Source organism: Myotis nattereri (assembly GCF_964212035.1).
Source record: "Myotis nattereri genome assembly, chromosome: 8".
Taxonomy (NCBI): Eukaryota; Metazoa; Chordata; class Mammalia; order Chiroptera; family Vespertilionidae; genus Myotis; species Myotis nattereri.
Window position 1 is genome coordinate 9,557,193 of NC_138083.1, and position 24,182 is coordinate 9,581,374.

The window sequence follows — 24,182 nt, forward strand, 5'->3', positions numbered from 1 at the left end:
GGGTCTGAATCCCACATGAGCCAAAAGTAAGGTCTGTGACATTAGGCAAATTAACTCTCTAAGCTTCATTTTATTTATTCATTGATTTTTTTGTTGTTGGGCTGAACTAAATGGGAAAATTTAGGTAAAATGTCTGGCTTAGTGGCTGGTTTATCATAAGCCCTAGAAAGCTTTCATTGGTATACTATATAACATATGTTATGCAACATAGAGTGTATGTTGCATATACAGGGGGTGGGCAAAAGTCAGTTTACAGTTGCTTATATGAAAAATGATATAATAATTAATAAATAATACAAGAATAAACTTTGTTTCACATACTCAGAGCCATAAACCTACTTTTGCCCACCCCTGTAGTATATCTTTAGCATATGCTATATAATATGTACTACATAGTCTGTATATATCTGTATGTATCTACATAAGTAGATATAGCACATATCTAAAGTGTATAACATAAGCTATTATTTTAATTCACATTAACAGTCATTAACCTCCTAGGACAAATCTGAAAGGACAGTATTCAAGCTCAAGTTGGACTGCAAAGGTTTTCCAGTAACAAACTGGGAGCTGACCATAAACTTGCGGGGGAAGGACTGGCCAGCACCCGGTCAGGACCCAGGCAAGAGGCTGACAAACCAGCATCCTGGCCGCTCCCTGGGGCGGCAGTTCTTGGGGAGCCACTTCCACATAATCTACAAAAATCTCCACTTCTCTTCCCGAATTTGTAAGGAAAGTTCTACTCGTACCAGCCAGGGTGACTAGAAAGTGTGTGTGTGTGTGGGGGGGGGGGAGGTGGGGGGGGGGTGTCTTTGCAGGGATGGGCAGGATGGCATGGCGGGGACTGTGGTGTGAGGCTGCAGGTGCCTATCTTTGGCCCAGGGCGTCCCAAAAAGGGGGGGGGGGGGAAGGACGTGAAAAAGGTAGGTCAGCCTCAGTTGCCAAGCTCTCGGGCGCATTTCCCAGGCGCCTAAAGAGGTAGCAACTACGTGGAGGGCTGGCCATGGACAATGGAGGCGCTTTATTTGCATTGATTCATGAAATCTTCATGGCAACCAAAGTGAAACAGCAGGTGGAACTTCTGCAAACTCAGCTGGCCCTCCGTGCCCAAGACCCAAAGGTGAAATCCCCTCTATAGATGCTGGGCCTCCCGATCTCCCTGCGGAAAGATGCCGTCCAGGGTGGCATGAACCCGCGCCCCGGAGGCGCACCGGCTCTTGGCCCCGACAGGCGCCGGGAGCCTTCCCGGGCCCGCACTCGGAGACCTCGCCGCCCGCCCGCCAGCCCAGCAGCGCGATTGTGCAAGCGCGGGGCTGCCACTACCAGTCCGCCCGCCGGGGAGGGCGGGGAGGCGGCCGGCGCACACCCGGTGACCTCCCCGCTCAGCGCCTCCGGGGTTATCTCCGGGGTGGAGTCCGCGCGCTCCGCCCGGAGAGCAGTGCACCGGTCACCCGAGGCGCGGGCGCCCTCGCTCACCTCGCTGACTCCATCCTGTTTCCAGCCTCGCCGGGCCCGCCCTCCCCCGGGTCCCGCGTCCCTCCGGGCCAGGCAAGCCAGGGCCCACTCCGCCCCGCTCGGCGTGCTCATTGGCCACCCGGGGCCTGCCTGTCTCCATAAATACTTGGTCCCCGGGCATGGATCGTGGAGAGGGCCAGGGAATACCGCAGAGCCCGAGGCGTCTCCCATCTCCGCTACCCTCCCTGACATCTCCACTTCGCGGCTCCGGACCCGGAAGTCAGACTTGCAGACCCACAGGCAGACCCACATCCCTTCCCTCCGTCTTCCAAGAGGCACCGACCCGGCTGCCCTCCTCCAGCCTCTGAGGCCGCCCTGGGCAGTCACCTGCGCCCTGAGGCTGCAGCACAGCGCGGCGCAGAGCATCCTCGCCCAGGTCCTTTCTGTCCCTCTCCCGCCCCCTCCATCGCACCTGCTGGTCCTCCTTGTCTCTTTCCCAGAACCGCCACGCTTCCGAACCCAGCGGGCGCCACTTTACCAGCCTCGCCCTCCCTGGTCCCCGTGTGGTCCCCCGCGCCCCGTCTCCCTGCGGCCATGAGCTCCCCTATCAGCAAGAGTCGCTCCCTGGTCGCCTTCCTACAGCAGCTGCGCAGCCTCGGGCAGCCCCCCAGACCCGTGACATCCACGGCGTGCGCGCCCCCTCGGCCGCGGGAGGTGCCCCTCTGCCCGCTGATGGAGCGTGGCGAGGCGCAGAACGCGGCCGCCCTTCCGGGCCCCACCAACTGGCCGCTGCTGGGCAGCCTGCTGGAGATTCTCTGGAAAGGGGGGCTCAAGAAACAGCACGACACTCTGGTAAATGCCTCGTCGCGCCCCAATTCCCTCTCCCTTCCCTGGCGGGCGCTCCAAACCCTCCCCGAGGCGCGCGGCCCGAGCGCACGGTGCGCCCCGGTGTCTGGGCTTCCCCGGGAGGAGGAAGGCGGGAGCGGGGAGTAGCGCGCTCGGGACTGTCAGGGATGCGCGCTGACTTGGCGCTGTGCCCGGCCCGCTGCAGGCAGAGTTCCACAAGAAGTACGGCAAGATTTTCCGCATGAAGTTGGGCTCCTTTGACTCGGTGCACCTGGGCTCGCCTTGCCTGCTGGAAGCGCTGTACCGCACGGAGAGCGCGTACCCCCAGCGGCTGGAGATCAAACCCTGGAAGGCCTATCGCGACTACCGCCAGGAGGGCTACGGGCTGCTCATCCTGTGAGTCTGCGGGCGGGGAGGGGGGCAGGGTGGGGCCATGGGGCTGGCAACTGCGCCTAATGCGCTTGGAAACTGGGAAGAGCTTGTTCCCGGGAGTTGGACCCCTCTTAGGCAGAGGACACGAAAGCCGCTACCCAGTAGTCGCGTCCTCCTGGTAGACCTGAGTGGGTTGAGGGACAGCTGTACTGCGCATCCGCTTAACACCTGTTCTTTCTGGCAACCGGGCAGGGCCAAAGCTTTCCGTCAGACAAATGCCTAAAGGCGTTATACAAATTGTGGCGGGATGGGGTTCTGAAGTCAGCGTGCCAAGCAAACGTGTTATACAAACTATGCTATCCCTTGAAGTTCTCTGTAACCCCCTCTGGGAAGCTCACATGCCAGAAATTAACTTCCTCCGCTTTTGACCGTGACCTTTTTCCCGGAGGGGAGTGGAGGTGATGACCTAGGTGTAGGTGAAAGGTGATGTGAGCAGGGGTGTCAAGGTTGCGTTCTCGATAGATAAATGCTATAATGTGATGTGATTCCTTTGCTTTTTCATTGTTACCATCTAACAAGTTAGCACTTCTTTGCCCCCAAATTTAATGTCTAATAGTTATATTTTGGGGAGATAATCACTGGAATTAAAAAGCATAGTGACGCTCGGTGCACCACAGGCTGTGTCACCAGCTGTGGGCAAGTGCGAAAGGAAGCCTGATGGAACAGGCTTTTTCCAAAGCCTGCGGCTCTCTGGCTGTCTGGCATTATGTGCAGGCAATGGCAAGATTCTAAATCTGAGTTGTTACGTAAGTGTGACTTGCAACCCAAGTCAATGGGTTGAAAGAAGACAAGATCTTTCCTCAAACAGACCTGGGTTTCAGTGTGTGTGTGTGTGTGTGTGTGTGTGGGCGGGGGGGGGGGTCTTCAGGTGCCCACTCTCAGTGCTGGGAATTGAGGTGCCTGGCCTCTCAGCTCAAACCCAGTAAGGACACCTCCACAGGCCTGACCCCAAATTATCTGGATGTCACCTTTCTGGTGCTTTCCTTGGCCGGGAGGAAAGGTGCTTTCTCATTCTATCATAAGCCAGCCCCAGCACCCCAGTGCCAACAGAACCCGGGCACTTCCTGGCTGATGCTCTGTGTTGATCTGATGACACGGTTCATGCAGTAGCAGAGTTGGGGTGGGCGGGATCTCTGCCTCTTCCTTCTGGTCTTTGCAACTTGTTCTAAACAGATTTCTCTCCCAGGGAAGGAGAAGACTGGCAGAGGGTCCGGAGTGCCTTTCAGAAGAAACTAATGAGACCAGTGGAGATTATGAAGCTGGACAGCAAAATCAATGAGGTTTGCATGCTGGGGCCAGCTTTCCAGGGTCTCTTAGGGAGGGAGGGGTGTTTGTAAGTCACAGCTACAAAGTGCAGAGGGCAAAGCAGGCACTTTGGATGACTCGGGGGCTTCATGTTCTCCTCATTCCTCTTCCCATCTTCCTCCCCCAAAGCCTTTATTCCCCCCTTCTCTCCCCTTTCTTTAAAATGTCCCATTAAGGGAGTAGTTACAAGCACAGACTTTTGTATCCCACAGTCTTGGATTTGAGCATCAGCCGTCCACCCCATGTAACCTGACCATTTAACTTCCCTGAGCCTCAGTTTCCCAATCTATAAAATGGGAGTGGCAATTCTTACTCCACAGGTTTGCTGTGATAACTGAAGGAGAGAATGCTTATGAAGTTCCCTGGTAGTGACATTTGCGCTGGGTTTTGCAGGATGAGTAGGGGTCTACAAGCCAGAGAAAGTGGAGAAAGGCATTCTGGCAGAAAGAACAGCCTGATGCAAATATGGAGCCAGGGCATGGCATAGCATTGAGTGCTGAGAGAATAGTGCATTCAGCATGGGCCTTTTCTGAAATGATGCTGGACAGAAGGCAGGTCTGTGCCGTGCTAAGGTATTTGGACATATCATTTAGCCAACAGGGGCTGAAAGGGAAGGGATTTAAGCATAATAATCTCTTTTTCTTCATGTTCACTCTGGGTGTTCATTTTGAACTGAGCGTGGACCCACATAGATTGTGTGGGTGAAAGATGGCAGGTTCAGAAGTTCCAGGGGCCACGTAATTAATATAAATGCATAGGGCAGGCCCTGCAGGGGTTTCAGCCACCAGAATAGCATGTGCCCTTCCTGGAGGTGACAGCTGTCCCAGTTCCAGCAAATGACTGCCCCATGGGAATGCTGACACGGTGCCGCCAGGCCCTGTAATTACTTATTCTTATTATTGTTATTGACAAGTAGTGGAAAATCGATATGTCCATGTGAAATCTCTAAATTTTATGGTAACTAATTCGAATACATTTGAATGCACTATGTGAGCAAACTAAACATCCTTGTCTCCACGGTGGGCTGGGTAGGCACACAGGCTTTGTTCCGGGCCCAGCACAGGTGCTTCTCAGCTCTGTGTCCAGGGGCCGGTGCCTTCGTGTCTCTCTACGCCTGTGTTTTCTCACCTGGGAAATGGGAGAAATGACAGGACGTTCTCCCTCACAGGATTGTAAGGATCAGCTAAGAAAACATCCCTTTGTACAGCGCGTGGTTCTATGGAAGCCTCGGGAAATGAGAGGCTTTAGTCATCCAAAGCTCTGATTTTGGAAACTGGCATCTAATGGCCTTACATAACTCGTCCAAGGTCACAGAGCCATTTAGCGAGGGAGCTGCGTCCAGAATTGCAGATCTCCTGGCTCCAAGTTCAACATGCCTAACACAGTACCAATCAGTAAAGAGAGGTTTGCTTGCCCAGATATGGAAACGGCAAACCTCAGGGTAGTCATAGCATCACAGCCTTTGAGATGTTGTGCCAACAGCGACACTCGACTGATGTCCCCTTTGTGGTTTATTCCCCGTTCTGATTAGAAGAAATGTTTTCCTTTCTTTAAATTTAGATCAAAGGCTGAAACCTTAGCTTCAGGGTGGCCGCAGGAAACGCTGAGGAAATAACCCAGGACAAGGTTGCTAGGGTGTCAGGTGAGCTCCCCAGGAAAATATAGAATTAGTGCTGCCGCAGAGGGGGTAACGTCTGGCCAGGGGATACACAAGGTAGCGAGACCTGAGGTTAGCTCTCTGCTCTACATTTTTTGTTTTCCCTCAAAGACTAAAATGTGTTTTTGTGGTTCTTTCTCTTCAGGTCTTGGCTGATTTTATGGGTAGACTAGATGAGCTCTGTGACGAGAGAGGCCACATTGGAGACTTGTACAGCGAGCTGAACAAATGGTCATTTGAAAGTAAGTGGTCTCCACGGTCTCCACCATTTGACCTTGCAAGTGATTCTGAGAATAAAACGTGGCTCTGCGAACAAGCTGACAACTCTTTGGAATCGTGTACTATTCTGAGTGGGAAAGGCCACAGCAGCCGTCTTAATGTTTTCTGCACTGCAGCTCTGCTTTGCACGCTGGGCTGTTTGTGTGGTCACTCGACAAACACTTACTGACCACCTGCTGTGTGCCAGGCACCGTGCTAGGGACGCAGCATTAAGTAAAACAGGCAGCATCCTTGCTCACATGGAGCTTGGGTTCTAGTAGGGGTGACAACTGACAAGTAAACACATTTCAATTTAGACTCTGCCAAGGGGAAAGGGGCCCAAGAAAGAACATAGGTGCCTCGATGGGGCAACTCCGCTTTGGTAAGGAGACACCTGAGCTGAGACCTAAAGAAGGAGAGGTGCAACCACAGAGGTATCTGTGGGAAGACTGTCCCAGAGAGCAGAGACAGGCAGTGCAAATGCCTGGGGGCAGAAGCATGAACATGCCTTTGAGGAACTCTGAGATGCTGATGTGAGCGGATTACAGGGGGAGGAGCAGCTGAGAAAGATCAAGCCAGGGCTTATAGGTCTTGGCAAGGACTTTAGTTTGAGTCCGATTGGGGTGCCAAGGAGACTTTTAAACAGAAGGGGATGTAAGCACTGTCTTCAAGGATGGCTCTGAGAATGAGAAGCAGAGCCCTGCCTGGATGAGCTCACTGCCCAGTAGGGTGCCGGCAAGGCAATTTCAATAGACTAAGCAGGTTCAGGACTGTGGGCGAATCCCAGAGGGATGCAGCTGAGCTCCGTCTGGGGGTGCTCTGTGGAGTAGGTGCCATCTCAGCTAGTGCGGGAGGAGGAGTTCGCCAGGTGAGAGTGAGGGAAGGAGGGATGTTCCAGGTGGAGAAACACAGATTATGTTGAAGGAACAGGAAAGGATTTAGAACGACCGGGGCATACCCTGCAAGGGAGGGAGGGTGGGAGGGGCAGGGCGAGGCAGAGGATGGCTGGGAGGAAGGCAGCAGCCAGCCGAGCAAACCCACGTAAACCAGGGACAGAGCTTGACTTTGAACCTGGGAGTACCTGGGAGTGACAGTAAGTGCTTTTCGCAGGAGGGTGGCATGATTTGATTTGCTGCCAGGGCCACTCTGGCTACTGATGGGAGGGAGTGGACACGGCACCCCGAGGTGGTAGCTTTTGTCCTGACCTGTCCCCTCACTTTAAAGTTACAGACCAGTCATCTGAGCCCATGAGAAAGCTCCATGCAAACAAGAAACCCACAGAAGGTGTTAAGGGAAAAAGGGGTGAAGAGAGGGGATGATTATAGAGGAGAAAATAAGCGTATGTTTTGGAACTTGCCCACTGTAAATACTCAAATGAAGGAGTATCAAATGCATCTGTTTGCAAGTCAAAGGGAATCTGACTGCGGCGGTTTAAAAATTACTGTGTAGCCTTGCAGGAAGTCCAGAGGAAGGCAGCCCGGGCCACACTCAGAGACACCGCGGGGGAGCCAAGCTCGGCATCTGCTCGCTCATCCAGCCTTACTTGTTGCCTTGATGCAAAAAGGGTCCTGCCCCTCCAGCCTCCCCTCTGCCTTTCAGGCAAAGGGAGAAGAAAAGAGGGTACAGCTCCCACTTTATCTAGAAAGCCAAGGAGTATTTCCTTCTGGTCTCACTGGCCAGACCTGGGTTGTGTGGCTGCTTCAGTGGCTCCAGGAAGCCAGGGAATCAGGAAACAGGCTTGTCAGAGTCTTAGATCCATGCTGACTCACTGCCTGAGCACTGGTACTCTGACACCCTAAATAAAATCGGGGTGTCTTAGGGAAGAAATGAGGGAGAATGAGTACCGGGTGGGCCATTCACGATGTCTGCTGCATGTGATGTCAATGATAAACTCTGACAAAAGCAAGACGTACAGGAGAGATTCATTCATGTACAGAAATGGCTACATTTGCACAGTGGTATTTCTGACCAGGAGGTTCTGTGGAGCCTGGGTCATTGGACCCGCAGATAATTTCTAGAAGGGTGATCAGACGCTCAGACCCTTTGCTACTCCTGTGTCCTTAGAAATGACCTCATGTCTCTGAGAGATGGACTCGAGCCCTTAGCAGTCAGGTAGTCGCGGAGTCCAGATTGGGTAACAGTGGTCATTATTTTATTAACAGGCATCTGCCTTGTGCTCTACGAGAAGAGATTTGGGCTCCTCCAGAAGAACGCCGGGGATGAAGCCTTGAACTTCATCATGGCCATCAAAACAGTGAGCATCCGCAGCGGGGAGCGCCGTGTTCCCAACAGATCATTCAGGCATCGCAGTTTCCCCAAGAGGGGCATGCACTCAGGTCTTATTACAAGAGTGCATTTCAGTGTGTGCGATGTATTTTCGGGCATGGATGTGCCCCTGTGCTCATACAGTAAAGAAGTACATTAGACCATTGTTTAGGCAAAGGGAAAGTAGGTGGGTCAATTAAAGGTCAGTTGATTAAATTACTGTTCAGATTTTAAAGTTTTGAATCATTTGAGTCGGTGTGGATATAATAGATACTGTGAAACTGGCATGGGAATGGCAGAAGTTCAGAAATTCAAGTGAGTGTAAGTTATAGTTACTTTTTCCTTATTTTTTACAAATATATTTGTATTGATTTCAGAGAGGGAGAGAGAAACATGAATGATGAGAGAGAATCATGGATCGACTTGCCTCCTGCGCTCCCCACACTGGGGATGGAGCCCGCACCCCGGGCATGGGCCCTGACTGGGAATTGAACCATGACCTCCTGGTTCATAGGTCAATGCTCAACCACTGAGCCACTCCAGCCGGGCCCCTTCTTTCTCAACATGTGGGTCATAAGAGCAAGTTGTTATTAAACTCCATTGAAAAATCAATCGTCCCAAAGATGATTTTGAATATGTTATGGGGGTTCGGCTTCCAGGAGCAGAGCACAGGGGCTGGGGGTGTCCTTTGAATTCTGGCCTTTGGGGAGCACAGGGTGCCGGGTGCAGATGCCCCTAGGCCAGCGTGCAAGTTGTCTGGGAGAGAAACAGGGATGAAAAGCACGTGTGTTCCTCGTAGATGATGAGCACCTTTGGGAGGATGATGGTCACCCCGGTGGAGCTGCACAAGAGCCTCAACACCAAGGTGTGGCAAGCCCACACGCGGGCCTGGGACACGATTTTCAAGTCAGGTAACAGCCACGCCAGCGCTGTCTCCCCTGCCGCCCAGAGGCCTGCAGTCACCTTGTGGCCTGCCCCCCTAGATCCTCCGAAGGAGTTGCTCCTCCTGATTCTTTCGGGCTTTGCAAACCCAAGTGTGGGGATCACCCTGCTGTAGACAAATTCCAAGGAAAAGGCAGGAGGCGGCGCTGTGTTGTCTAGGGGAACTGGAAGTGGTTAAAAGCGAGAGCCTTGGAGTCAGAGGTACCTGGGCTCAAGCTCCCGGTCTGTCCTTGGGGTGGCAGGTTGGCCCAGGGGGCTGTCTCCTTTTCATCATCAGCTGTCTTACCTCTGAACCAGGCTCACAACAGCAACAATAGCAGCAGCAACAACAATAATAATAGCGCTCCCCTCAATGTAATTGTTTCTAGGTCTAATATAGAGATTGTAAAAGCCTGGCCTATGACAGTATCTCAATGGATCAGCGCCATTTCTGCTACATTGTGGAGGGAATATTTGATGCTAGGGGTTATCCTAAGATAATATATTATATATATTTAAACATACGTATTTAATTCCCACCAAATAAACGTATGTTAGATCCTTCCATCAGCCCCAAGTACTAACAGAACTGAGGCACCAATGAGTTAAGTAACATTCTCAACATTACACGCCCGGTGATGGCAAAGCCAGGGCTGGAAGCCAATCAGAAAGGCTCCCGCAGCTCAGCCTCCAGCCCCTGTACCACTAGTGTCGTCATCGCCACCATCACCACTATTATTTCCTTGGTGGTGGTTCACGCCAGGGACTGGAGTGAGGGAGGGCAGCCTAGAATGTAATTTACAAACATTAGAAAATGTTAGTATTATTGTCAACATTCATGGGCACTGCACGTGGGTGTGTGTGTGTGTGTGTGTGTGTGTGTGTGTGTGTGTGTGTATGTGTGAGTGATAGCATTAGGGGAGGGTGTTCTTTCCTCCTCCGTAGCCAAGATTTGGGAGCCACACCCTATATTAGCATGCCTATCTGTATCAATGACCATATCAGCTAGACACCTGGACCTGATTCTGAGAGCGGACCCAGATCCCACCTGTGTCATAATGGTCTCCTCCCTGCTCTAAGCTCTTGCTAGTCAAGATGTGACCACAGATCAACAACAGCAGCATGACCTGGGAGCTTGTTAGAGATGCAGACGTCCAGGCCACCTGGACCCTCAGCTCTGAGTCTGCATTGTAGAAAGATGCCCAGGTCACATGAGCATCCATCCATCCTGGATGACTCAACGAGGCAGTAGGAGCTCATCTAACAATCAATGTCCCCAAAAGCCCTTTTGGGTGTTGTAAGGATTTCATCTTAGGTTCCCTCCCTCCCATTCTTTTCCTCACCCTAATGTTCAGCTGACTTCCTCTCCCTCTTCTCTTCAACAGTCAAATCTTGCATTGACCGCCGGTTAGAGAAGCACGCGGAGCAGCCCAGCGCAGACTTCCTCTGTGACATTTACCACCGCCATCAGCTCTCAAAGAAAGAGCTGTACGCTGCCGTCACCGAGCTCCAGCTGGCTGCCGTGGAGACGGTAAGGGTGGCGGCTTGCTTTGCTAAACAGTCCGGGACACCTTTCATCACGATGAGTTTTAAATAGCCATTCAATTCACTCATTTCATGAGGATTAACTGAGCTCTAACTGAGCAAAAATAAAAAGTCTTTCACCAGGTGCCGTGGGAGACCCAATGCACAGGCTTTCTGCTCACACATTAGGAGGAAAGCTCTCCTAATGACTCCGGCACAGCGACGGAACTCCAGAGCAGGGTCTAAGATCTGTGATAAGCTTGCCAGCTGTCTCGGGAATGCAGAAGCAGTAATTCCACACCACAGCAATTGAAATCTTAGATTTTCAAAAATTGGACATGCCTTGGGTGGTCGTGCCTGCTACCTAACCGTGGCTGTTATTTATTATAAAAATATTGAATCTCTGCCAGTCCAATCATTTCTTTATGTTTGACATTGGAAACATGGTGAGTTTGGGAATCATTGATTTTAGTTTAACCGAAACAGCTGCTTTTTAATACCAAGATTCCGTCCCTGCTGTAGGCGGTGGACGCTCCTGGTAGGTACTCGTACAGTCAGGCTCCAAACACAGATGCTGAGGTTTACCTGGCTTTGACTCATTGCTGAGCTCTCCTTGGAGTCAATTGGAGTAATATTCCTCAAAGGCCTAACATTTCCTGCACAAGCAGTCCCTAAGAAGAATCCATACAAGTTCACTTCTTTTCCATGCTTTCCCCTTTCCACAGTGTCTCTTACCTGAAGAAAAAAAAATAGCATTTTCTACATTAGGAGATAGAAAGGTTCTGAGTTCACCTCGTGACCCAGAAGGCTATCAAAAGTGGGAATCCGTTTCAACTCACTTTCCTGTGGGATCATGACTCCTTCGAGCGATTAAAACTAAAGCTGCACCCATTTCTTTGTTCAACTGGAACGTGAACGCCATAAGGATGGTGACTTGGTTTGGTCCCCTGCTGTATTCATAGGATGTAGAATACCACTTGGCATACAGTAGGTGCTCAATAAATGTTTGTTCAATAAATGAAAGAGTTCGGGGACTATTGAGTTCCTACGATGTGCCAGGCACTATTCCAGATTCTTGACATGCCACCATGAACCAGTTTTCTTCATGGGACTTAAACAGCAGTGCGGAACAGACAATAGACATGTAAACAAACAAATACATAGGATTATTTCAGATAGTGGTATAGGCATGGGGGGAGCCATCAGGGTGATGTAAGAGAGATGGGGGAGGGCTCCCTCTCTGGAGCTGACACTGGGATGTTGAGGTGCCATCTATGGGAAGATCTGGTCGAAGAGCACTCCAAGTAGAGGAAACAGCACATGCAAAGGCCCTGGGGCAGAAAGAGAGATGGAGCTGGAGAACTAGCAAATGTGCTCAGAGTTGAGATTGGAGAAGTCGACGGGCCATGTTAACCGGGAGCCTTCGTACGACATTTGGATTTTATTACACCTGAGAGAGAAAGCTCTTCGAGTGCTTTAAGCAAGGGGTGTCTTGATCAAAGTTATGTTTTGTGAAGTGGGCTCTGGCTGGTGGGTGGAGAGTGGACCTAGCGGAGACAGAGTGCAGGCAGGAAGCCGGCCATGAGATGGACGCCGTGACGAAGGTCAGGCCAGGACAGTCGGTGCCCGGGAGGTTCCCCAGGCCACTTCCCCTCCACTGAGTCCCTGCAGCTGCCCCGACAGGCAGGGCTGCCTCCGGGCTTTGGTGAAAGCTACAGTTATCTGCCTTTTGGAAACTCTATTTGGTACTTGTGGTGAGGGCCCCACTGATAGGGCTCAATCTGTTTCTTTTTTAGTCCTGGCTATTCTGAAACTCTCCTTTGGCAAATCGGGGGAAATCTGAAATCTATCTAATTTGGCGGCTCCGCCCTCTTCCTGTCTGTAACTTACTCTCTGGTACTAATGCCATCCGTCCACATTCGGAGGCGAGGCTGCCAGTCCCCTGACATGAAGAAGCCTGCCTTGGGGACATCTTCTTCCAAAAATAATAAACGCCATGGCTCCGCACCGTCTTGCGCTTTGCTCGTTCATGTGCCTGGCACATGTGCCGAGGGAGAGCGTCTTCGTGTCTACAGAGCGAGGACACGATGACCACTTGTAAGGGACTACTTGGCTTAAATTGGCCAAAAAAAGGCCTACGAAACAAATGCTTAGGACTAGCAGCGGTGAATATTTCGAAGCTAAAAGCTGCACTTGGCTGTTTCTGCCAAAAGGAGATCAAGGGTGCACTTGGGAGGCAAGAGCCTTTGTCAGACTGTGGCCGGCACCTTGAATGGCTCAGCTCGGTGCTACAATTTCTCATCTGGGTGTTGGCACCGTCCCACAAGGGCTCTTTGCATGTGGCTGGAACCCCGAGAGTAGATAATACCTTTATATTTTTGTGGTAAATGTTTAGGGTGTGGCAAAAAAAATACACACCACTTTTCTTTTAAATTCCTGAAATACGATTTCTTTTGTGTTTGCGTTGTCAAAAAAAATTTTTTTTAATCTCTTATAGCAAAACTCTGGGATCTCTGTTCCTCTCTCCCCACTCATTTTTCATATCAATTTTATATTGATAATTCTCTAAGTAAGCTCTTTTTCTTTTGAGATAATTGTAGATTCACATGCAGTGTCCTTCCCCCATTGGTAGCACCTGGCATGACAATAATCGTGTCAAACCCTGACATTGGCCTTGAGCCAGTCCACCCACCTGGCTTTCCTTCCACCCGTTTTACATGTGCTGCTTTGTGCTCCAGCCTGTTGTGTACCACACTATGTTCCAGGTGTCCTGATGTGGCAAATTACTCACAGGATTCTATTTTCATTCCCTCAATACAGACGCTAGCCTTCGTTGATACATTTTATAAGATCCATTTGACTTCCCATGTGTGGTATTCATTTAAGGCACAGCACACGAGGGCATGCGAAGAAGTATCACTGACCTGTTTGTTGTTTGCTTTTGCATCGCCTTGCATCCGGCTCAGACTGGCTGTGAGGCGGTTTCTTTGCAGAAACTCAAGCTTGTGTCTGTTGGTTTTTCAGACAGCAAACAGCTTGCTGTGGCTTCTCTACAATTTATCCCGCAACCCCCACGTGCAAGAAAAGCTCCTGGAGGAAATTCAGAGCGTCCTGCCGGAGAATCAGGTGCCGCGGGCAGAGGATGTGAGGAATATGCCATATCTAAAGGCCTGTCTGAAGGAATCCATGAGGTAAGCGCGCACGCCTGAGCCAGGGTGCATACGGGAGAGGGCTGTTCTCTTAAATACACAATAAGGGGTTCCCTCCCCCAAGTACAGCTGCCACAGTGGATTCTTAAACTTTTACCAAACTGGAAAAAAAAGAACCTCAGGAGCGTATTCCATTTTTTTTCACTCATTTCCTGAGTCATTTGGGAGAATTCTGTGACATCTTGGAAAGTCAGTGGCGGGCCCTTTAAGTCGGTAAGAACCATCCTCTCATGGGTGCCGTGAGCACCCATTAGGGTCTGGGCAGGCCTGGAGGGTCTGACATGAAGGTCAACGAGGGAACCATATCATTATATGATCGATATAGAGACATATTTATTATTGAGCCTCTGGTATAAACAGTCCTCGAAGCCCTGGTCAATGTTCTCAGTGGTTAGAGCATCGGCCCCCACACCAAGGAGCTGAGGGTTCGACTCCTGATCAAGGGCACGTACCTGGGTTGCAGGTTTGATCCCTGGCCCTGTTCAAGCCAGTGTGGGAGGCAACCAATCAATGTGTCTCTCTCACATCCATGTTTCTCTCTCTCTTTCTCTCACTCCCTCTTCCCTTCCACTCTCTCTAAAAATCAATGGAAAAATATGCTCAGGTGAGGAGTAACAAAAATAAATAAATAAATAAATAAATAAATAAATAAATAAATAAATAAAAGCCCTTTGAAAATTCCTTTTATACCCTTTCTGGGAAACAAAACTCATTCCATTTTCGGATTAAAAGGAAACACCTTTAACTTTCTGAAGAGCAAGTAGGAGAAACCAGAACAAACACCAAGATTCAGGGGGAAGGCATTTGAAGTTTAGGCTGAAGCAGGGGAAACCACTCTGAACAGCTACTAAGCAGGCTTGTTCCGGGGGGGAGGGGGTGCCAACCCAATAAAATAAGGAATAAAAACAGGAGACAGAACCTCTTCACGAAGAACTGTGACCAGGTTCCCCTTTGGGCTTAGGATCTTAATGCAGCAGCTCTTCACTTAAGCAGAATGCGTCCCCATCAACACTTGAGCCAGCGCTTGGCCTGTGCCCGCCTGTACATTTTTGGTTTTGCTTTTCCAGGCTCACCCCCAGTGTGCCGTTCACAACCAGGACTCTTGACAAGGCCACAGTTCTGGGTGACTATGCTTTACCCAAAGGAGTGAGTAGACTTTGTTTATTTTGTCCCTTACAGAGCTTTGAAATATGCATCCGGTTCCCCTAAAAATACTAACGGAGAAAACATTCATTTTGCAAATAAGTAGATTGTAGTGCATGGTTGGCATGTGTTGCATCATATAGGATTAGGAATAATGGCTATGGGGACGGACCTGGACTCAAGTACAGTCCCAAGTGAGTCACATAACCTCTGGCAGCCTCACCGTTCTCATCTGTAAAATGGGGATAATAATAAAATCCATCACCTGGGGCTGTTGTGAGAATGTGATGCAGAATGTTAAAGTTATTTACCGATTTAGTACCTGGCACATTTCAAGTCTCCCGTGCATGTTGGCAATCGTCATTATTATAAACTTATGGGTGACTTTTATATCTCTAAGGTGGCCGTTTTTGTTAAGTTTCGCTTTTCCACCACCTTCTTCTGCTTATTTTAAATGCACGCGTTTTGGTGTGTTTGCAGACAGTGTTGATGCTAAATACCCAGGTGTTGGGGTCCAACGAGGAAAATTTTGAAGACGCCAGTCAGTTTAGGCCCGAACGATGGCTTCAGGAGAAAGAGAAGATCAACCCCTTCGCACACCTCCCGTTTGGCATTGGGAAGAGGATGTGCATCGGCCGCCGGCTGGCTGAGCTCCAGCTCCACCTGGCCGTCTGCTGGGTAAGCCCTCACTGCCTCCCACACGTGTTCCGTGCTGCTCCCCAAGGCGGGGCAGAGGGCTCATCCTCCTTTTCGCGCACCTGTGTTCCAGATCGTCCGCAAATATGGCATCGTGGCCACGGACCACGAGCCCGTGGAAAAGCTGCACTTAGGCATCCTGGTGCCCAGCCGGGAGCTCCCCATCGCCTTCTGCCAGCGATAAGCGGCCCCAGGTGAGCGTCTGGGATGCTGTGCATGACAGGGGTGAGCCGAGCCCAGAAGTCCGCCAGGCCCGGGCTTGAACCCTGCTCCCCACCAATTCCCTGGATGACCTTGGGTAGTTACTTAACCGTTCTGCCTCCTTTTTTAATTTCTCATTTGTAACACGGGAACCAAAGTAGTACTCATCCAGAGGTTGATATGGATAATAAATACTTAGCTCAGAGCCTGGCATCAACTGAGTGTTCAAGTCATGCACGCTGCTGTCCAGTTTTTGCGTTTAATATCACGGGCAGACGCGCTTTTTCTGTAAAGGGCCACCGTGCAAATATATCAGGTTTTTCAGGCCATAAGGTCTCACTCACATTCATTTAACTCTGCCTTGTAGCTTGAAAGCAGCCTCCGGCAATTCGTCAAATAACAGAAATGTATTGTGTTACAGTTCTTTGGGTCAGAGGTCCGAGACAGCTCTAACCAGGCTAAAAATCAGGGTGTTGGCAGGGCTGCGGTTCTTTCAGGAGGCTCTCAGGGAATATCTATCTGCTTGCTAATTGGGGTTGTTGGCAGAATTTGGTTTCTTGTGGTTGTAGGACTGAGGTTCCCCATTTCCTTGCTGTCAGCTGAGAGCTGTTCCCAGCTTCTAGAGTCACCTGCATTTCTGGGTTTATGACCTCTTCCTCCCTCTCCACAGCTACCGGGAGTGAGCTGAGTCCCTCTGCAGACTCAAAACTCTCCCCTTCCTTCTGTCCTATCTCTCTGACAGGCTGTCATTCAGTATAATCTCCCCATCTCAGCGTCCATAACCTTAATCACATCTGCAAAGGCATGCAAAGCAATGTATTCATGTAAAGTCATATGTTGCCATGTAAAGAAATATACTCACAGGTTCTGAGAACTAGGGCGCAGGCTTTTTTGAGGGCCATTATTCTGCCTCACAAGATTGCATTCCAATAAAACTTTATAAAAACAGATGGTGGGCACTGTTTGGCCGCAGGGCCTTTCTTTACAGACCCCGGACATATGTGTGCATATATGTACCAGCCTGTATTAAACACAGTGTAATACTTCTCCTGCACACACTGTTCATTATTGAAGTGGGAAAAGGTTAGCCTGAGAAATCTCTAATATCATCTTATGTGGAAATATAACATTTCCAACACACAAGCTGATAGAATTCCATGTTAATGTTCAAACTGAATTTCAACCGTTCTGCGTTTTCAACAGAATCTCCTAAAATTTTGCCTAGAACTAGTGGCTATTTGCTAACTGAGTTAAGGGGCATTCGCTGATAGGCGGCTATTTAAGGAAACACACAGTTACAGGTGGAATTTCTGAATGAGGCCTCACTGAATCCCTCCCAGGTGTCTGGTCCCAAGATGCAATATATTCAAAGCTGAGCATCTCAACAGCACCGAATCAAGTAGAATAATGAAGGAATTCTAGCTGAATTTTGAAACTCCCAGGTTCCAGCAAGAACAGTATGCATGTTTCTGTTGATGAACCACACCTTTGGCAAGAGCCCAAGACAATTTCTGGTTTAAACATTTTTTTTGCAGAATAATTCCTCATTTAATTACACTTCTTTGATATACCATTAGAATATACTTTATTTTCCAGATTTATTTATTTATTTTTTACCAAGACCTGGAGCAACAGTTTTTATTCTCCTGCAGGAATGGTGCTGTGGCTCCCGCAAGACTCAGCAGCGGATTTCACAGGCACATGGGACCCTTAGACGCTGTGTTGATTTCTTTCTTCTGCTCAGCTGCTCCAGAAGCTGCACTGTCCGTGACAGCAGTGAAGAGAGCTGACCCAGGGGAGCGGAGTGTGTGCTATAATACGGGCACTCCACAGGGTACAGTGCTGGCCTACACTTGACCAATGTCAGCTCCATCCTGACTTAAATGGCCCAGGATCTTGCTTCCCCCTGCATTTTCCATGTCAGTTAGTCGGGTGCAAGTCAAATGTGTCTGTCCCTGCCCCACCCAGCTCTCCCTCGAATCTTTCCTGCTCCCGAATAAGTTTACAGAATCACAATGAGCCACCTGCCATAGCTCCATTGTCTGGGTCTCAGGGTAATATCGACGGTCCATTTATTGTAACTCTGCTTAATGTGCTATTTTTGGAAAAACATTTGCTTACTAACATCAGCAAAGCCAGATGTTGGCTGAAGTTATTAGGTCCCCGGGGCACTGCACTTCGAAGTAGGAGCATCACTGGGAAATGAGAGGACACCTCTATTTTAAGAAGTGCTTTAATGAAGTCAGAATCTCCTCTCTGAGAAGACCTTAATGGCTTACTGTGGCATCATTAGGTTAAAGGATCCTGAAGTTCTTTATTTAGTGCATGTATCTTTTCTATGGCATTAAGGAGCTGGAGCAACAGTTTTAAATTGTATGTGTATGGGTGTATTTTAATAGCAATTTGCTTATGTCATTTTTTAAAATGTATGGTATTTCATTTATGATCTGTGATTTGGGGCAATATTATTGTTCAGCCACAGTTTAAAAACATTTAGTGACTTCCCATGCCTTAATTTCCCCATCTATAGAATGGGACAATAGCAAAGTGTACATACATTATGGATTAACTATATGGGACAGTGCAAAAGTAGGTTTACAGTTGCTCAAATAATTAATAAATAATAATACAAGAATAAACTCTTTTGCATACTCACAACTGTAAACCTACTTTTGTCCACCCTGTGTAACCCATCTTCTATGACTTGAACTCCTTGGGACAGTATGGTTTCATAAATGGAAAATGCATAGAGATTTCTGCAATACCTATAAAATTTTTCTTAAAACTTGTTTACATATGGTTTATTTACACATATTTTTACTACCACTTTTGCCAAAGGTGTACTATATATTTCTGTATATTTTATAAAGATTTTTCTTTTTAGGTTATATTTTTAGAATATTTCAGAAGTATACATTTATATCTTTATACTAGTATTTGAATAAATATATACATATTGCTGAAGTAAATATAAGCTTTCTTCCTGTTGTGAAATTATTTTTAGAATTTTAAATCCATATGTTGTCAGATTTCATCTGTGTATCTTTTTAGAATTCTCTGAAAGTAAGAATAAAGGTTTTAAAATTTGACAGATGTTTCCTCTTCATTGCAGTTGTTACAAAGAAATTTTAATATTCAAATGTTGCCTTACTAGAAAAATTCTCATGTGGCCATTTCACGAGCTGTGTATCACAAACCTACCTTTATGAAAATCCGGACTTCAATAACAAAATGATGATTTGAATGGCAAAATAATTTTCCCTTTTATGCCGATTAAATACTTTCCCAGTCCATTGCTTCTTTCCCCACCACCTGGACCACAGCAGAAACTCCCAGCTGATCTCCATCTTGCCTCCCTCCAGTCTGTTCCTCGTCCCCCTGCCATGTTGGTCTTTTCAAGACCCAAACCTCATCGTGTCTCATTTCTGCTTCTGTGGCTTCCCATTGCCTTCCGAAAGCCAGTTCCTCCAGCTGCACTTGGGTGTCCTGTGAAGGAGGCCCCTGGCCCACGGGCACCAGACCACCCACCCTGTGTGCCCCAGACTCCGGCCACACTGGCTCCTGCCAGCTCCTTCTATGTCTTAAAGGCTACCTGCCCTTGAGCGTTGGCACCTGCTGTCCTTCCTCCTGGCATCTTCCTCTGCCTCTTTCCTTCTCCCGCTCTGCACCCTCAGAGTCCCCCTCAAGCTTCCTGCAGGAAGCTTCCTTGAGGACCAAGATCTCCACACGCTAATCTGGGACCAGCGTTCATTAGAGAAGTGATTCCCGGGACACCTGTGAGGGACAGGAAAGGAGCCAAAGGAGGGTGCCATTTAGCGCAGGATGGGGGGCGAGATGGGGGTGGGGAGCAGCCTCAGCCTGATCCTGGGAGCTCAGAGTGTAGCTGACAGCGACAGCCCTGTCCTGTTTGCTCTCCTGGTGGCCAGGCACCCGGGCTGCACCGCGGGGGTGTGAACTCCCGGGTACTCTAACTCTCGCCTGTCCATGCAAAGCAGCCACAGCAGGTCTGTGAGGAGGGCTCACCAGGTGCCAGCCAACAGGAGCGAAGCATTGGAAGCCAGGGGGATGCAACGGCAGTGTCAGCTACCCCTCGCTTCCTGAGCATGTGGCCTAGAGTGGACGCTGACCAACGGCGTTGTATTCATGATCATAGTAACTGGCACTTATTAGTATTGACTTCCCTGCACCCGACGTCCTTGTGAGCACCCGACACACACGAACGCACGAGTCCTCACACCCACCATACCACCGGGGTTAGAGTTCCCCCACTTCACACCTGAGGAAACGGAGCGGGTGGTGGCTCCAGGCTCTGTGCCCCGCCTCCCACAGCACCTCCCTTTCCTTCCTAACTCCCCATGATGGCATGTTGACGTGATGTGTGTGATTATGTGACTGATACCACCTACACATACATCACACACACACACACACACACACACACACACACACACACACACACACGAATGTAGGTGTGATGAGGACAGGGGCTTGTTTGCCACTGTCCCCATGATACCTGGCTTGGAGCTCACAATAGGCTCTAAGCCAGGGGTGGGCAAACTTTTTGACTCGAGGGCCACAATGGGTTCTTAAACTGGACCGGAGGGCCGGAACAAAAGCATGGATGGAGTGTTTGTGTGAACTAATATATATTCAAAGTAAACATCATTACATAAAGGGGTACGGTCTTTTTTTTCAATAGTTTTATTCATTTCAAACGGGCCAGATCCGGCCCGCGGGCTGTAGTTTGCCCACGGCTGCTCTAAGCAAATGTCTTTCTCCACCTCGTTGCCCTTCTTGGTAACGTTTGCAGAGCCCTTTGCACGGCTGTTCCTCCCACTGCCTACCATTCCTCAAGGGCTTCCCAATGCCTGACCCAGCACCAGCGAGAGCAGGACACGCTTCCTCGGAAGGCCGAGGAGAACATGCAGATGCCCTCCAGGGACTGAAGGCTGTAGATGAAATATGGTGGATATAGAACATTAATATACAGTATTACAAAATTATGACATTTAATCTAGATATTAAATGTAAGTAAATATAAAATATAATGCATAATAAAACATATCTGATACATGTAACTTTTTCCCCTGAGTTCTTCCATGAGTCAGACGTACCTTCAAATACCTTAGCTCACTTGCCCCACACAACAATTGTGATGGTTCATTTTAGGCATAGACTTGGCTAAACTCTGGTGCCAGTTTTGACCCTTCCCTACACCTTGACCTAACATTCCTCACACGGCCTTGCCAGGGACCTGGGGACCTTCCCATTCTTAACAGGCTCAGAGAAGTCAAATATCTCGCTCAGGGAAACACAGTAAGCAAAAACCCTAGACACAAACCGCGATCTCTGACTCCGCAGCCCCTGCTCATCCCCCTACACCTTGTGTCCTGTCCATTAACCTATCAGCAAATATTTAGCTTAAGCCTGTTGTTTGAGCCAAGGCTGGCTGAAAGCCAAGGCTCCATTTATGATTCAACCTAATTTGTTGAGCTTTCTCTAATCTCCTGGGTTGGACATTGATCCAAATGACTTAATCACTTTTGCTGCCCATGACTGTTCTGCCCTGCAAACCTCCCTTTATCAGCAAAAAAATAAAAAATAAAAAATTTGCAGAATCTTCATCGTCAGTATGCTTTGCACGTGGGCCTTCCAAGCAGTGCAACTCCCAGGACCGAACGAAGCCTTAGAATTAATGAAAAGATTTGCACAGTAGGTGCTTTTCCCTCCCAGATTCATTTTGCTTCAGTGAAAATGAGTGTGAGGTACTTTCTACACATGCTGAGCAACAAGGTGAGGAAGAAAGAGGTCTCGAAGTCAACATTAATATTGAGTCCAGAGTTGACTGCATGTGGCTGAATGACAAATGCTTTGTAATTGTTTTTCATTTCATTGGTTTCCTTTTTGAGAAGATGTTTTCCTCTTTCAGTTCATTTATTGTTGATTCTTCTTCATTTATTATAATTTTCCCTGATCTCTTTATACCAAGTGACACCTATCAGAAGCCAGCAGGTGTCCTCTGGTACTTGCCAACACCTGTAGATTGGTGATGGCTGCCTGAAACTCAGTATTGAGAAGGATTCTGAAGTTGAGTCCACACACACAGGAAGAGAATCCTAACTTTCCGCAGTGCCTGCCAGCAGCTTGTGTTATGTATTTGCCCATCTATACACAGTATCTTCTGAGTGCCAAACTTGGAGATATGTAATGAGAATAGCTTACATTTATTAAGCACTAACTGTGTGCTTATATTACATTGATTTTTTCAGTGTTTTTATTAAGGGTGCATAGTGCTCCCCACAATATACGTGCAAGATGAATTTTGCAACTAATAATTTTTATTACTGATAATACGTATGTTTACAATTAGCTTCTGGTAATACTAGTTCTTTTTAAATTTCTAGTGGTATTATTAAACTTGCTTTGTAAATAAGTTGATTTACATTTTAAAGGCAAAATTATGTAAGTGAATGATATTTTAGGAGGCATACAAATTAGACAACAAGTATGAAGATTGCACAAGAATGGTGGAAATTTGGAACTGCTGGAATTTAATAACCCTGTGATGATGGTGTGAGTAGACTGCATATTCGGTTGAGGAAATTGAGGCTTGGAGATTAATAAGATGCTTAAGGTTCATGGAACTAGTATGTGATACAGCCAGGATTTGAACCCAGGAAATCTGACTAAAGAGACCAAACACTCAGTTGGCCCCCCATGTTCCCTACTGCCTGGTAGTCACATCTGGGTGTAACCCCCACCCCTTGAGTATGGGCAAGACCAGTCACTTGCTTCTACTCAATAGAATATGTATAGGTGATGGGATCTCACTCACCTGATTGTGTTATGGAAGATGCAACATCTCCCCTCCCAGATACTCTCTCCTTTGCTGGTTTTGATGAGTAGGCAGCTATGTTGGGGAGACCCACATAGCAAAAAACTGAAGGCAGTCTCCTGTTAAAAAACAAAATAAGAAAGAAACCCATTAAGTCTTGGATTAACCATCAGAACCAGCAACATGCACCAATTATCCAATATCTATTAAATCCTTCTCTATTAAAGTCCATACTAAGGATAAAGGAATTCTGTTCTCATATTACAAGAGTTGATTCTTTTTTTAAACATTTATATTTATTGTTGAAAATATTACAGATGTCCCTTCGTTTGTTTTTGTTTTTTTTTCCCATTGACCCCCTCCACCCCGCACCCTCTCCTCCCAGGTCTTCACCACACTATTGTCTGTGTGCATGGGTTATGCATATAGGCATATAAGTTCCCTGATTAATCACTCCCCACCCTCCTACCCACCCCCACCTTCCCTCTGAAATTCATCTGTCTGTTCCATGTTTCTATGTCTCTGGATCTATTTTATTCATCAGTTACAAGAGTTGATTCTTATTCCCACCTTGAAATTCTCTTTCCTCGCAGTGTAATTCACTAGGGGGACAAGCTTGGATTTAGTTATTTTTTAACATCTAAATTGTAGAAAATTATCTGAGGTCACTGTTCTCAAATACTTTCATAATTTTTAATTCCAGGTACATTTTAACTGTGGGAAAACCCCACGAATGAGTTATCTTACTTCTCATTGAAAATGAATCAATGAAAGCAAGGAAGAAAACATGAAAGTAAGTAAGCAGAGAGGCACCAATGTTTTGAGACATCAATGAAGTGGATTCCATTTTTGACTGAATAACAGAGGCAGATTATTAATTAAAATGAGCGATGAAAACAATAAGGCCACTAAGATGAGCTCACGATTACCTTCTAGAAATACAGTTGGCTAGATCGTAACTATAGAGACAGCAGAAAACAACAAATATGTGGCCATCGTGTTCTCAATGAGGTTCCCGAGACTAATTCCATCTTTTTTGTTTTTCCTCCAGTTTCCGGATAAAGGTGCTGAGTCTGACTTTGGACAAGCATTAAGCCAACCTGCCAAATCTTTCCAAGGTTCACTAGCAAGTGACCTGAAAAAAAAATCATATTAAGGCTTTAAATGTCTGCAAGTGCCGGAAGAGCTTAAAATAGTTAACTCATCAACCAGCCCAGAATGAACCTAGGATAAGCTTGTGTAGCATGTTCCTTGCTGAGACCAGAAAAAGAAAAGGAAAAAAAAGTAGGAAACAACTTCATTTGAGGAAAGGACAATTCTACTGTATGGGTCAATAATATCAAACTTCTTAGGTCATGAATGGCCATGGTAGCTATTCATGTTCTGCCAGATCTGGTGAAATCACATTTTATCCCTAAATTTCTAAATAACTTTG

The 24,182-nt window shown here is 47.9% G+C and overlaps 1 protein-coding gene across 2 annotated transcripts; it reads left to right on the forward strand.

Moving 5' to 3' along the window:
* Positions 1-1,643: 1,643 nt before the first annotated feature.
* Positions 1,644-15,895, forward strand: CYP24A1 (cytochrome P450 family 24 subfamily A member 1; the record flags this gene model as incomplete). 2 transcript variants are annotated; one of them, XM_081096765.1, is made up of 11 exons in its annotated part: positions 1,644-2,307; positions 2,507-2,697; positions 3,920-4,013; positions 5,841-5,937; positions 8,116-8,207; positions 9,018-9,129; positions 10,525-10,670; positions 13,688-13,854; positions 14,940-15,018; positions 15,496-15,693; positions 15,785-15,895. In XM_081096765.1, the coding sequence occupies exons 1-11, from the start codon at positions 2,050-2,052 to the stop codon at positions 15,893-15,895; spliced, it is 1,545 nt and encodes a 514-aa protein (XP_080952891.1). In that variant the 5' UTR covers positions 1,644-2,049. The 2 variants fall into 2 exon arrangements, with proteins under 2 accessions (XP_080952891.1, XP_080952892.1); XM_081096766.1 differs by lacking the exon at positions 15,496-15,693.
* Positions 15,896-24,182: the final 8,287 nt, after the last annotated feature.